Genomic DNA, 15,444 nt, shown 5'->3' on the forward strand with positions numbered 1-15,444 from the left:
TTCTTTCTTTCTTTCTTTCTTTCTTTCTTTCTTTCTTTCTTTCTTTCTTTCTTTCTTTCTTTCTTTCTTTCTTTCTTTCTTTCTTTTCTTTCTTTCGACAAACTCTCATTCTGTTGTCCAGGGTGGAGTACAGTTGCACCATCATGGCTCACTGCAACCTTGAACTCCTGGCCTCAAGTGATCCTCCCATCTCAGCCTCCTGAGCAGTTGGAATTTAGGCACACATCACCACACCTGGCTCAATTTAACATCTTATCAAATCTGATCATCTGAACTAAATTTGGGTGCATATCATCTCTTCGTCAACAGATGCAGGGAAGAGGAGATAGCTCCTTTATCTCATTTTTATACTCTTTTGTTAACAAGGCTAGGCTCTGGAATTTTATTAGTTAGGATTATAAGGGAGTGGAAGGTCAGGGAAAGACAGGACTATTAGAGTTCAGTTTTTTAAAATAGGGAATGGGTTGAATAGAATTTTCCTTAACAGCAATTTTCTTCTACATTACAATTTAGTGAATAAGAAAATGTTCATTAACTGTTCATTAGGTCATGAATTTTATATTATGTTTTTTACTTTGAACTTTCACATGTCTAGATATTGATGAAAAGATGACGGTTTCTCTCTAGGCAAGTTTTAAACAGCCACATATTTTTTTTTTTTTCCTAGTGGTACCTTCTGCATCCATCATTTCCAGGGCTGAGACTATAAATGCTACAGTGCCCAAGACCATAATTTATTGGGACAGTCAAACAACAATTGAAAAGGTTTCCTGTGAAATGAGATACAAGGCTACAACAAACCAAACTTGGAATGTAAGCTCAACTTTCATTATTCTTTAGCATGTGAATGAATGATTTAAAAGCCAACTATCAGTGACTACTGATAGTGGACTTATTATGTCTATTTTACATGTTTTTAATCTGATTGTTTGCATGATATTGAAGCCACTTTAGTTTTTGTTTTATAAAATAATTTCAACTTTTATTTTAGATTCAGGGGCACACGTGCAGGTTTGTTACCTGGATATATTGCATGACACTGAGGTTTGGGGTATGATTCCTGTCACCCAGGTGCTGAGCATAGTTACCAATAATTAGTTTTTCAACCCTTGCCCTCCTACCTTCCTGTGCACTCTAGTAGTCCCCAGTGTTTATTGTTGCCATCTTTATGTCCATGAGTACCTGATATGGTTTGGCTGTGCCCCACCAAATCTCAACTTGAATTGTATCTCCCAGAATTCCCATGTGTTATGGGAGGGACCCAGGGGGAGGTAATGGAATCATGGAGGCCAGTCTTTCCCATGCTATTCTCATGATAGTGAGTAAGTCTCACAAGATCTGATGGGTTTATCAGGGGTTTCCGCTTTTGTTTCTGCCTCATTTTCTCTTGCCACCACTGTGTAAGAAGAGCCTTTTGCCTCCCACCATGATTCTGAGGCCTTCTCAGCCATGTGAAACTGTAAGTCCAATTAAACCTCTTTTTCTTCCCAGTCTTGGGTATATCTTTATCATTAGCATGAAAATGGATTAATACAGTATACTGGTACCAGTAGAGTGGGGCATTGCTTAAAAGATACCCGAAAATGTGGAAGCAACTTTGGAACTGGGTAATAGGCAGAGACTAGAACAGTTTGGAGGGCTCAGAAGAAGAAAGGAAAATGTGGGAAATTTGGAACTTCCTAGACATTTGTTGAATGGCTTTGCCCAAAATGCTGATAGCGATATGGATAATAAAATCTAGGCTGAGGTGGTCTCAGATGGAGTTGAGGAACTTGTTAGGAACTAGAGGAAGGGTGACTCTTGTTATGTTTTAGCAAAGAGACTGGCAGCATTTTGCCCCTGCCCTAGAGATTTGTGGAACTTTGAACTCGAAAGAGATGATTTAGGGTATCTGTTAAAAGAAATTTCTAAGCAGCAAAGCATTCAAGAGGTGATTTGGATGCTGTTAAAGGCATTCAGTTTTAAAAGTGAAACAGAACATAAAAGTTCAGAAAATTTGCAGCCTGACTATGCAATAGGGAAGAAAAACCCATTTTCTGGGGAGAAATTCAAACCAGCTGCAGAAGTTTGCGTAAGTAGAAAGGAGCCTAATGTTAATCCCCAAGACCATGGGGAAAATGTCTCCAGACCATATCAGAGACCTTCACAGCAGCCCCTCCCATCACAGGCCTGGAGGCCCAGAAGGAAAAAGTGGTTTCATGTGCTGGACCCAGGGTCACTGTGCTATCTGCAGCTTAGGGACTTGGTGCCCTGTGTCCCAGCTACTCCAACCATAGCTGAAAGGGGCCAACATCCAGCTTGGGCTGTGGCTTCAGAATGTGGAACCCCCAAGCTTTGGCACTTCTACATGGTGTTGAATCTGCAGGTGCACAGAAGGCAAGAATTGAGGTTTGGGAACTTCCACCTAGATTTCAGAAGATGTATGGAAACGCCTGGATGCTCAGGCAAAAGTTTGCTACAGGGACGGGGCCCTCATGGAGAACCTCTGGTGGGGCAGTGCAGAAGCGAAATGTGGGATCTGAGCCTCCACATAGAGTCCCTAGTGGGGCACTGCCTAGCGGAGCTGTGAGAAGAGGGCCACCATCCTCCAGACTCCAGAATAGTAGATCCACCAACAGCTTGAACCTTGCTCCTGGAAAAGCTGCAGACACTCAATGCCAGCCCATAAAAGCAGCTGGGAGGGAGACTATACCCTGCAGAGTCACAGGGCCAGAGCTGCCTAAGACCATGGGAACCCACCTCTTTTATCAGCATAACCTGGATAAGAGACATGGAATAAAAGAAGATCATTTGGGAGCTTTAAAGTTGCCCTGCTGGATTTCAGAATTGCATGGGCCCTATAACCCCTTTGTTTTGGCCAATTTCTCTCATTTGAAATGCCTGTATTTACCCAATACCTGTACCCTCACTGTATCTAGGAAGTAACTAACTTGCTTTTGATTTTATAGGCTCATAGGTGGAAGGGACTTGCCTTGTCTCAGATGAGACTTTGGACTGTGGACTTTTGGGTTAATGCTAAAATGAGTTATGACTTTGGGGGACTATTGGGAAGGCATAGTTGGTTTGGGAATGTGAGGACATGAATTTGGAAGGGTCAGGGGTGGAATGACATGGTTTGGCTGTGCCCCCACCAAATCTCAACTTGAATTGTAGCTCCCAGAATTCCCATGTGTTGTGGGAGGAGCCCAGGGGGAGGTAACTGAATCATGGGGGCCGGTCTTCCCTGTGCTTTTCTCATGATAGTGAATAAGTCTCATGAGATCTGATGCATTTATCTGGGGTTTCCGCTTTTGCTTTTTCCTCATTTCCTCTTGCTGCTGCCATGTAAGAAGTGCCTTTCACCTCCCGCCATGATTCTGAGGCCTCCCCAGCCATATGAAACTCTAAGTCCAATTAAACCTCTTTTTCTTCCCAGTCTGCAGTATGTCTTTATCAACAGCATGGAAACAGACTAATGCAGTACCCAGTGTTTAGCTCCCACTCGTAAGTGAGAACATGTGGTATTTATTTTCTGTTCCCGTGTTAATTCGCTTAGGAAAACCACTCTAGCTTTAATAATGATTATTGTATGCTTGCAAACAGAGAGCTATTTCTTGAAACAATCCACTTGCCTTTCATAAGTTGCTAAATAGACAAATCTTCAACTAAGAGGAATCTATCTGATTAGCTATTTGTAATTCAGTGTCTCCTAGGGTGAAATTTATATCAATGATCCTGGATAAAAAATTTAAGTATTCCGTGCTGAAATTTGACAGGCATCCAGGGAAACAAAAGTTCTTCGGAAAAGAGAACTAAGATTTATGAATGTTTCTTTTTAAGTGAAAAGTGTACAGTTCGGAGTGTAATATTTATTACCAATATAGGCCTGAGTCTTAGGTGAGCTTAAAGATGATGATAATCTGAGTAAAGATGAGTTTTAAAAAGTGGATGTCTAGAGAAATAAACGAACCATCCTTAAATGCCAAGGATAAATTATCTAGTGTCTTAAAAAAGGCATAGCTGCAAGGTTCATTAATAAAGTCATATCAGATAACAGCACCTGGGAACGATGTAATAAAAACTCAGTAATTTCAACTGTGGAGGAACACTAGCCTGATTTAGGAAGAAGTTTCAATTTTTATATATTTTAAAAGAAATGCCATTTTATTATTTTAAGTGTAACAAACTGCCATTTAGTCCAAATAATTAAGAAATAGTTTCTGGTCTTTTTTTTTTTTCTTCTTCAGATACTTTTTTAAGGTTTCTTTTTTAGAGACAGGCTCTCACTTCATCACCCAGGCTGAAGTTCAGTGGTGCAATTATAGCTCACTGCAGCCACAAACTCTTGGGCTCAAGTGCTCCTGCCACCTTAGCCTCCCAGCTGGGACTACAGTCGCTCACCACTATGCCTGGCTAATTTACTTTTATTTTTATTTTTTGTAGGGTCTTGCCATGTTACCCAGGCTGGTCTTGGACTAGCCTCAAATAATCCTCCCCCTAGCTTTCTCGTCAGCCTCCTGAAGTGCTAGGATTAGAGGCATGAGCCACAGCACCTAGCCTGGCTTTTCTTAATTAACAGTTATGTATCAGCTGTGAAATTACCAGTTTTCAGAGAGTTAAATAAAATTATATATATTTAACACTAAAACATACATTAAACATAACTTAACTTTTCTTTGGTGCTAAGCATGATTCCAAATCCTTTTACTGTTTAAGACTGATTCTGCATATCAGTTTTGCTATAGAGTAGTATATCTTAAAAGTATCAAGAAGATGGGGGCAAAACTATACTAATTTTATTATATACCCTAAAAATTACTCATTAAAAATAAATTCCTTATGTCAACTTGTTTACCTGTGTTCACTCAAATCGTAAATGTGAACTTTCTGGTAGTTTGCATTACACTTAAATGGGATCCATGTTCTGCATCATTTGATCCATAATCAAGTGAAGATCCTGCTGAATTTCTTTTGCAATATGCAGAATTTACAACACAAATAAAATTCTCAAGTCTTAAATTCTGAACTAATGGGGTTTTATCCTAATAAGACACCTGGGATCCTTGTATAGTATCACAGTCATAGAATGATATTAAAGAATACCAAGTTTCTTAGACTGGGTGCAGTGGCTCATGCCTGTAATTCCAGCGCTTTGGGAGGCCAAGGCAGGCGGATCACCTGAGCTCAGGGATTGAAGACCAGACTGGCCATGACAGCAAAACCCCGTCTCTACTGAAAACACAAAAAATTTAGCCAAGTGTGGTGGTGCGTTCCTGTAATCCCAGCTACTCAGGAGGCTGAGGCAGGAGAATCACTTGAATCTGGGAGGTGGAGGTTGCAGCGAGCCAAGATGGAGCCACTGTACTCCAGCCTGGGTGACAGAGTGAGACTCTGTCTCCAAAAAACAGATACCAAATACTCTTACTTCGTGTAAATAGGAGTATGTAATAGACTAGAAAAAATGTTTAGAAAATAGAAAGTAACTGTATTATCAGTGTCTCTGAATAAGTTTTCAGAAGCCAACTGTTTTCTGGTTGAAAATTCTTGTTCTCTGCTCCCCCTGGTGGTGCTACATAGGCCATCTTGGTAACAGGTACATTTGAGCTCACTTTTCTAAATCTTCTCTTTATCAGAAGTGTCAAATAAAGCAGAAAGAATATGTGTTATTTCATCTGCTCTTCATAACAATCCTTCATGATAGGTAGTATTAGCTCAATTATATAAATAGGGAAATAGAGTTTGAAAGAGATCAAGCCAGATTTTTTTGAACTTATACCATCAGTAACTAAGTGCCTCTCACAGACTCTACATCACTTTAAAGACCAAAAAAATTTACAAAATGAAAAGATAGGTTTCAATCCAAAGCCAGGTTCTGTCTCCTCCATCATTATTTTTTTTTTAAGTTTTTTTTAACTCATGACTCCCTCAGTCAATCTACCACATTTCTGTTAAACACAACCGCTAACACAGAAAAAGTGAATTACCATTTCTATCCAGATCACTGAAGCCAAGGCACTGTAGCCAGAATGAAGCTTTGTTTATATTTGCTACTATCAGTTTCATCTGGGTCATGCATGAAGTGTTGTCTCTGCATTTCCATAGGAAGACAGGAAAGTCAGAGTCAAGAGGAGTGGGAGGATACCAAAGATTACAGGTCTCTTCTACCACTTCAACCTCCATTAGATATTGCTGGAGGTGGGGGGTTTACTTCAAAGCGACAGAAAAGCCTTGTGGCCAAGAGCACAGGCTCTAGAGTTCAAAGCCTGGCTCTGCCACTTTCTAGTCATGCAATCTATTTTTTTTTTTTTCCCTTTTGAGACAGGGTCTTGCTCTACTGCCCAGGCTGGAGCACAGTGGCACAATCTCAACTCACTACAGCCTTGACCTCCTGGACTCAAGCAATCCTCCTGCCTCAGCCTCCTGAGTAGCTGACCACAGGAGTGTGCCACCATGCCCAGCTAAATTTAAAAAATTCTTTTGTAGAGACAGGGTTGTGTCATGTTGCCCAGGCTAGTGTCAAGGTCTCTAACTCCTGAACTCAAGCAACTGTCCCGCCTCGGCCTCCCAAAGTGCTGGTATTACAGGCATGAACCACTGCTCCTGGCTGAGTCATTCAATCTTTTTTTTTTTTTTTTCTTTTTAGACAGAGTCTCACTGTGTTGCCCAGGCTGAAGTGCAGTGGTGTGATCTTGGCTCACTGCAACCTCCACTTCCCGGGTTCAAGCAATTCTCCTGACTCAGCCTCCCTAGTAGCTGGGATTACATGCGCCAGCCCCCACGTCTGGCTACTTTTTGTATTTTTAGTGCAGACGGGGTTTCACCATGTTGGCCGGGCTGATCCCAAGTAATCTGCCCCCCTTGGCCTCCCAAAGTGCTGAGATTACTGCGCCCAGCCTAGTCATGCAATCTTGAGCAAGTTTCTTATCTTCTCTGTGCCTCATTATTCCCATACATAACATGGGGATAAGATAAGCACTTACCTCATCTGTTTGTTGGGGGAAAGGGGATCCAATGACGTAAAAAGTTAGCTACAAGCCTGGAATAGAGGAATTGTTCACTAAATGCTAGCTAGTAATGTTGCTCTCTAGCCTCTAGGGGAGCCATGCAGCAGGGATAGTAGAGCAAAGGAATCCACCTGAAAGTCACAGTATTGAGGGTGCTTTTCAGCTCCTTTAGCTAAGGTACAGACAGACTGGGAAGTATCTAAGGGAATTAAGCTGACGAGGCAAGGAGAATATGTGCCATGCAGCAGTCCACGTTTCAGGCAAATGATAATGGCATATATGATGGGGTTCCATAAGCTTATCATGCAGCTGAAAAATTTTTATCACCTAGTGATTTATATTACAAGTGCCTGCAGGATTCAGTACAGTAACATGCTTTATAGGTTTGTAGCCTAGAAGCAATAAGCTGTACCATATAGCCTAGGTGTGTAGTAGGCTATACCACCTGGGTAATTACAATCTGTGATGTCCGTACAATGATGAAGTCGCTTAATGATGCATTTCTCAGAATGTACCCGTCGTTAAGTGACACATGACTGTAGTTATCTCTTGAGAGATGGTTCCAGGTCAAAGCTTCAGATTTTGTCTCTGGAGACACAACTGCCTCTGGGAGAACATTTACAAACATCTAGCTCCAACCTCATTCACTTCTCTCCCTTCTGAATTCCCTAGCAGTCTAGCTTAGACGACCAGGTTGGAACAGATACAGATTTTAGTAAAGGCTCAGAGATAGCAAGAAGAAAATAAATCTCAGTTGGAGGAGGGGAGGCACAAGCCTATATTCAGCTACATGAGAGACTGAGGCAGGAAGATCACTTGAGCCAGAGGTTTGAGGCTGTAGTGCACTATGATCCCACCTGGAATAGCCACTGCACTGCAGCCTGGGCAATATGGTGAGACCTCCACTTCTATAAAAAGAAAGAAAATAAACATCTCAGAGAAAAACCACCTACTATGTAATCTTGATTACAAAATTTAACTAGCTTTTCAAAGTTGGTTTGAAACCTGTCTTTTCATTTTCTGAAAATCTATCGAGTCCCTAAAGTGATGTAGAGTCTGTGAGAGACACTTAGTTACTGATGGTATAATTTCAAAAAAATCTGGCTTGATCTCTTTCAAACTCTATTTCCCTATGAATATAATGGAGCTAATACTACCTGTCACAAAAGATTGTTATGAAGAGCAGATGAGATAACACGTATTCTTTCGGTTCCATTTGCCACTTCTGACAAAGAGGAGGTTTTGAAAAGTGAGCTCAAATGTACCTGTTACCAAGATGGCCTATATAGCACCACCAGGGGGAGCAGAGAACAAGAGTTGCAACTAGAAAACAGTTGGTTTCTGAAAACTTTTATTCAGAGACACTGGTGATATAATTCCTTTCTATTTCCTAAACATTTTTCTAGTTTATTACATACTCCTATTTACATGAAATAAGAGGGATTGGTATATCGGCTATCTACTGCTACAATAATGTGTAACAAACTGCCACAAAAACTGGAGTGACATATAGCAATAAACTTTTATTTCTCACAGTCAATGGGGTCCAACTGGTCTAAGTTGAGCTTGCTGGGATCGAGCATGTGTTTACAGCTCAGCTGGCTCACTCCTATGTCTTTGCATGAGCTCTCCTCTACGTGTCTCCCGGTCTTCTTTCTGCATCAACAGGCTCGCCTGGGCATGTCCTTACGGTGATGGCAGAGGGCAAGAGCACCTACACCCAATCTCTCCAGTGTCTTTCAATCCTCTGCTTGTATCAGGCTCACCAATGTCTGCTGGCTCAAAGTAAGCCACATGGACAAACCAGAGCAAGAATGGGAGAACGTTCAAAGCTACATAGTAAAGGGACAGGATATATGGCAGGGAAATTACCAGGGCATTATTGCAATCCACCTCAAAATGTCATCAGGCTCTCCACCTGCTGCTGGAACCAGTTCGTGCGAGGAGAGGAGGATGGTAGCGTTTTTCCAAACAACAAAAACCAAGAATCTTGGCAGTCTTCATCCTACTCTAGCATTTGACACTGTTGACCACCTTGTCCTGAAAATGTCTCTCCTCTTGGTTTTCCCATTTCAAGAATGTGTTAGTCTTTTATCAGTATTTCTGGATGCTCTTTCCTTTGTAAATTATTTTTTCTGCCAGTTCCCTAAACATTGGCATTCCCTTCATACCTACCATCTCACTGTTTCCTCTCTTTCTTACTCCTTTCACCTACTGCCAAGGCCTCAGTTATACCTGTATGTAGGCTAGAACTTGGAGCCCTCCCAACTCTCATGAAAGTCAGACCTACATTTCTAGCTATTTGTTGGTATCTTTATGGGCTGGTATGGTATCTCTAGGCCCCTCAAATTCATGTCAAAAATTGAGCTCCCAGTTGGGAACAGCAATCCACACCTGCTTCCTTCCATATACTCTATTTCAGGGGCGTTTGCCACATTGTATATACTTTCCTGTTTACACTTCTGTTTCTCTACTCTTTAACTATGAACTCATGGAAGGCAGGGATGTGCCATGATCATTTTTTGCATCTCTATTTATTTTTATAATGTCAAGTTCATGTAGCATTAGCTACATGAAACATTTCATTGAAACATTAGCTATTACTATTATTATTATTATTATTTGTCTTTAATGGTGTCCAATTTTAGTGACAGAGGCAGAGAAATCTTAGCTATGTGTTCAAGTCAGAGGCAGAGAAATCTTAGCTATGTGTTCAAGTAAGTGGATTATTGGTGACTCATTTCTCTAATTAAGCTACACCAGGGTCTCAGCAAACTTTTTACTCGAGGGCCAAATGGTAAATATTTTAGGCTTTGCAGAACATAAGATTTCTGTCTCAACTACTCAACTGTGTGTTTGTAGCGTGAAAGCAGTCTTAGACAATTATGTAAATGAATGGGCATAGTCTGTTCCAATAAAATTTCATTTTTGGACACTGAAATTTGGATTTCACATAATTTCCATGCATCATGAAGTAGTCTTTTATAAACATTTTCTTTCGACCATTTAAAAATGAGAAAACCATTCTTAACTTAGGCTGCACAAAACCAAGTATTTGTTCTTTTCTTGGAAGGGCTGATAGCATAGACAAATCCTTGGCTTTGGCATTCCAAGTCTAAAAGTTGGTATAAGACAGAAAATGTGGAAGAACATATGATTAGTCACAAATAAATTTCCCCATCACCACCCCATTTCCCTCCTCTTCCAAACACTAGATAAAACTTACCTGGGCAGAAAGAGGAGGAGATTGTAGGGTAAAGGGAGAAACCAAGGGCTTAGACACTGGTGGGTTACCAAGGACCCTCTCATCCTGTGCCGTGTCCCACATTGATAGCTGGGGAAGGTAGGGATTATAGAACTCTAACTATATTGGAGATTTTTCTTCCCTCCACCCAAGGATGTTCCCAGGAACTTATATTTAACCTAAGAAAAGAGAGATCTCAAACTGATGAACATTAAGTTTCAATGACCCCCCAACCTTCAGAGTTGAGGCTCTAAGTAGAAATGGACTTATTTCAAAATTTCTTGCACTCTTTAAATTATATTATTTACAGAGGTGCTCAATTAAGTCCAGCTTTTTCAATATTCGTTTTAGCCTCCAAAGATATTATCCTGAGGTATCATGTTGTACTTGCAGGGCCCTAAGCAGCCACCTGGTTTGCCTCATGGTTTAAACAACTGGTAACAGTTCCATAACATTCTTCTTACTATTTCGGAATTCTGACTGTACTTTAGGATATTTCTTTCCTTCGAGAGGACTTATCTATAAATGTAATGGTAAGAAGCATATTGGAGAATAACAGCTTCCTTACAAGAGACACTAATATGAAGCAGAGTGCATTTGAAAGTCAAATCTTTGGCACAGTAAGTAAAATTTCTCTAGATCCCAGGAGACCTCAGACACTCTCCAGTTATATTAACATTGCAGAAAATTTCCAGGGCCGTGAATAGAGACATGGCTTATGGAAACTCTGAATGATATCTTTCATGCAGAATTTGAAAAATATCATTCAGAGTTTCCATAAGCCATGTCTCAATAGACAAAACTATTCTAGGGCGGATGACATCCCCAAACAAATATTTCCATGAATTTTACATTTTCAGTGCATTGCAGGTTTGAAGGATTAATGCTAAGGTTGGGTTTTAAATGGAAGTATCCCTGAGAGAGGTTGATACCTCATTCTTTTTTTTTTAATCTAAATCGTTCTAACTTTCTCTTTCGTGAGTATCTGATAACTGCTTTCACCTAGTTGTGGCATAAATGCATTTCTAGACATATTGACATATTTTATGTCTGCCTTTCAATCATGCTTCACTTTTCTTGGTAAATCAGTTACTAGAACATACTGAAGATGCTGTACAAATGCCTTGGTTTCTTTCTGCCAACTGAAACAGCTTGTTTGGGGCTCATTTTTCATTATGTTTTATAGCAGGGTGTAGTGCTCCAGGGAAAAAAAGATTTTTGTGTTTATCCCTCAGCTGTTATCTTTAGCCTCCATTGGATTTCTCAGTTCAACATTCTTAATATTTTAATTTTTCTCTGACACATACACATATATATACACACACATATATAGATATATACATATATATGTGTGTATATATGTATATTATTGGGCCTTGTAAAATCTGCAATAACCTGCAGTGAGGACCAATTTACAGCTTAGCTTATAGGTATTTTTTTCTAAAAGTCACCATTAGCGAGTAAAATTATGTCATCATTCAGGAAGAATTATTGATCTAAATATCCAGCTGCAGGGGAGAGAGAAATTCAAACAGGTGCTATCAGTTACCATTTTCCCACCCCATTAAAAGAATATATTCCAAAATTAAGAATATATTCCAAAATTAAGACTGGGCACGATGGCTCACTCCTGTAATCTCAACACTTTGGGAGGCCAAGGCAGAGGATGACTTGTGTCCAGGAGACCAGCCTGGGCAATATAATGAGACCTTGCCTCTACAAAAAAAATTAAAAATTATCCAGTCATGGTAGTGCATGCTTGTAGTCTCAGCTACTTGGGAGGCTGAGGCAGGAGGATCGCTTCAGCCCAGGAAGAGGTGGAGGTTGCAGTGAGCTGTGATTGAGCCACTGCACTCCACAGTCCAGGCTGGGCAACAGAGTGGGACCCTATCAAAAAAATGTATACATATATATGTATATACACACACACACACACACACACAAATAAATATATACATATACATGTACACATATAAATATATATATAATATTATATTTGGACTTTCTTGAGATTTGAGACAGTTGTCAAACATAAAGCAGTGTGGGCCGGGCACAGTGGCTCACACCTGTAATCCCAGCAGTTTGGGAGGCCGAGGCAGGTGAATCGCTTGAGGTCAAAAATTCAAGACCAGCCTGGCCAACATGATGAAACCTCATCTTTACTAAAAATACAAAAAATCAGCCAGGTGTTGTAGTGCACACCTGTAGTCCCAGTTACTTGGGAGGCTGAGGCAGAAGAATCGCTTGAACCTGGGAGGCAGAGGTTGCAGTGAGCCGAGATCAAGCCACTGCACTCCAGCCTGGGCAACAGAGCGAGACTCCATCTCAAAGAAAGTAGTGTGTATTTCAGTTTTAATATTTGAGACAGTGTTTGGTTATGTATGGCCGTGTTTTATATAAAGAACACTTTGTTTTCCTAGAGTCTAGAAGAGAGCTTGGAACATAATAGGTGTTCCATACATTTCCGCTAAATAAAATAACTGTTTTAAAAGCACACCGTATTTTATTATTGTTATCCGTCCATTTTAGGTTAAAGAATTTGACACCAATTTTACATATGTGCAACAGTCAGAATTCTACTTGGAGCCAAATACCAAGTACATATTTCAAGTGAGATGTCAAGAAACAGGCAAAAGGTACTGGCAGGCTTGGAGTTCACCGTTTTTTCATAAAACACCTGAAACAGGTGAGTGCACTTATATATTTTATTCTCTTGGACTTTTCTTTATATATCTTTTCTGCTGAGCTCAGTGGCTCACACCTCTAATCCCAGCACTTTGAGAGGCCAAGGCAGGAAGATTGCTTGAGCCTAGCGGTTCGAAATGAGCCTGGGCAATGTAGTGAGACCCTAGTCTGTACAAAAAAATAATTATTATTATTAGCCTGGGTGGTAGAATGCATTTGTAGTCCCAGCTACTTGGGAAGCTGAGGTGGTAGGATCGCCTGAGCCCAGGAGTTTGATGCTGCAGTGAGTTATGATCATCCCACTGCTTTCTAGCCTGGAGGACAGACCAAGACTGTGTTTCCTGAAAAAGTTTAAAACAGCCAGGTGCAGGGGCTTACGTCTGTAATCCTGGCACTTTGGGAGGCCGACGTGGGTGGATTACCTTAGGTCAGGACTTCAAGACCTCCTCGGCTGACATGGTGCAACCCTGTCTCTACTAAAAATATGAAAATTAGCTGGGCATAGTGGCGGGTGCCTATAATCCCAGCTACTCAGAAGGCTGAGGCAGGAGAATCGCTTGAACCCGAAAAGTGGAGGATGCAGTGAACTGAGATTGTACCACTGCACTCCAGCCTGGGCAAGAGAGCGAGACTTGGTCTCAATAATCGTAATAACAATAATAATAATAATAATAATAATAATAAATAAGTTTAAAACAAAAACAAAATAAAGCTACAAAATATTTTTTTTCTCTTTAACTTCGACCAAAATTGACAAAACTATTCTAGGGCAGATGGTAACATTTAAATTGTTATTTTGATTTGATTTTCTTAAGGCTTACTATAATTTGTATAATGGTTCTCAAACATTCCTGGGCATAAAAACCACCTGGGAGGCCTGGTGCAGTGGTTTACACCTGTAATCCCAGCACTTTGGGAGGCCAAGGCAGAAAGATTGCCTGAGCCCAGGAGTTCAAGACCAGACTGGGCAAGATAGAGAGACCCCATCTGTACCAAAAATACAACTAAAATTACCCTGCCATGGTGGCCCACGCCCATAGTCCCAGCTACTTTGGGACTACAGGAAGAATTATTTATCTAAACAGGCTCTAATCATAGCTCACTGAAGCCTCTACCTCCTGGGCTCAAGCAATCCTCCTGCCTCAGCCTCCCAAGTGGCTGAGACTACAGATGCGGTCCACCATGCTAGCTGAGGCAGGAGGATCACTTGAACCTGGGAGGTCAAGACTGCAGTGAGCCATGTTCACGCCACTAAACTCCAACCTGGGTGACATCCTGGGCAATTGTGAGCCATACAATAAGCTAAGAACATGTATTGAAAAATATAATCTGGGTGTGGTGGCTCATGCCTGTAATCCCAGCACTTTCAGAGGTGAAGGCAGTTGGATCACTTAAGCCCAGGAGTTTGAGACCAGCCTGGCCAACATAGCAAAATCCCATCTCTACTGAAAATACAAAAATTAGCTGGGCACGGTGGTACATGCCTATAATCCCAGCTATTCAGGAGGCTGAGGCAGGAGATAGAGGTTTCTGTGAGCCGAGATCACACCGCTGCACTCCAGCCGGGGCAACAGAGTGAGACTCCATCTCAGAAAATATTATTCAGAACATATTCTCCTAAAAGAGAATCATACCAATAAACTTTATCTACTATATGCAAAGCAAAGCAATCAGAAAGTTAAAACTCTTAAACACAGAATTAATTCTCTTCTCATCAACAGGATTTAGCTGATTTATTATCTTTAGATATTTTTCTACTCCTAATATTATTAGCTTAATTTTATATTCATTTACTGATGCCATTCAATAACATCTTAGCCAAATAGACTTCAGTTGAAGCAAATAATAAAATGAATCTATTGTAATTGTAGTAGTACTAATGGCCCCACTAACCTAAAGATGTTTCCCTACTGTAGGTACCTCATACACTAGATTTAACATTTTCTTTTCAGAAATGAAGGACTTCATTATAATCACAGCATGAATAGCATCATTATTATAACATTCTGGAATTGTGTTATATGTTTTCAAGGCACTTTGATATGCATTATAAATATTGATGGCTGCCAAATTAGTAGAGGGAGCAAAGAGCATGACTAGCTGCAAAGCTCTTCAGGTACCTCCTACTGCCCAAATCTTAGAAATACTTTGGCCAGGTGCAGTGTCTCATGCCTGTAATCCCAGCACTTTGGGAAATGGAGGCAGGTGGATTGCTTGAGCCTAGGAGTTCAAACCCAGCCTGGGAAATATAGTGACACTCTGCTTCTATTTAAAAAAAATAAAAATAAATAGAAATTAAATTTTAAAATGTTAAAGAAACAATTTATTAGGAAATTGTTTTCTTTTCTTTCTTTTCTCTTTCCTTCCTTCCTTTCTTTCTTCTTCCTTTCCTCTTCCTTCCTTCCTTCCTTTCTTTCTTTCTTTCTTTCTTTCTTTCTTTCTTTCTTTCTTTCTTTCTTTCTTTCTCTCTCTCTCTTTCCTTCCTTTCTTTCTTTCCTTCCTTCCTTCCTTCCTTCCTTCCTTCCTTCCTTC

General features: G+C 40.5%; 1 protein-coding gene across 1 annotated transcript in view; it reads left to right on the plus strand.

Moving 5' to 3' along the window:
• Positions 1-15,444, plus strand: part of IL23R (interleukin 23 receptor) — an 85,390-nt gene that overhangs the window by 34,341 nt on the left and 35,605 nt on the right. The window contains exons 6-7 of the mRNA XM_011936872.1: positions 668-813; positions 12,757-12,913. Of these exons, the coding sequence (XP_011792262.1) occupies positions 668-813; positions 12,757-12,913 (303 nt within the window). The remainder of the gene's footprint in view (positions 1-667; positions 814-12,756; positions 12,914-15,444) is intronic.

The sequence above is a fragment of the Colobus angolensis genome, unplaced genomic scaffold (assembly GCF_000951035.1).
Source record: "Colobus angolensis palliatus isolate OR3802 unplaced genomic scaffold, Cang.pa_1.0 Scaffold158, whole genome shotgun sequence".
In the NCBI taxonomy this organism is placed as follows: Eukaryota; Metazoa; Chordata; class Mammalia; order Primates; family Cercopithecidae; genus Colobus; species Colobus angolensis.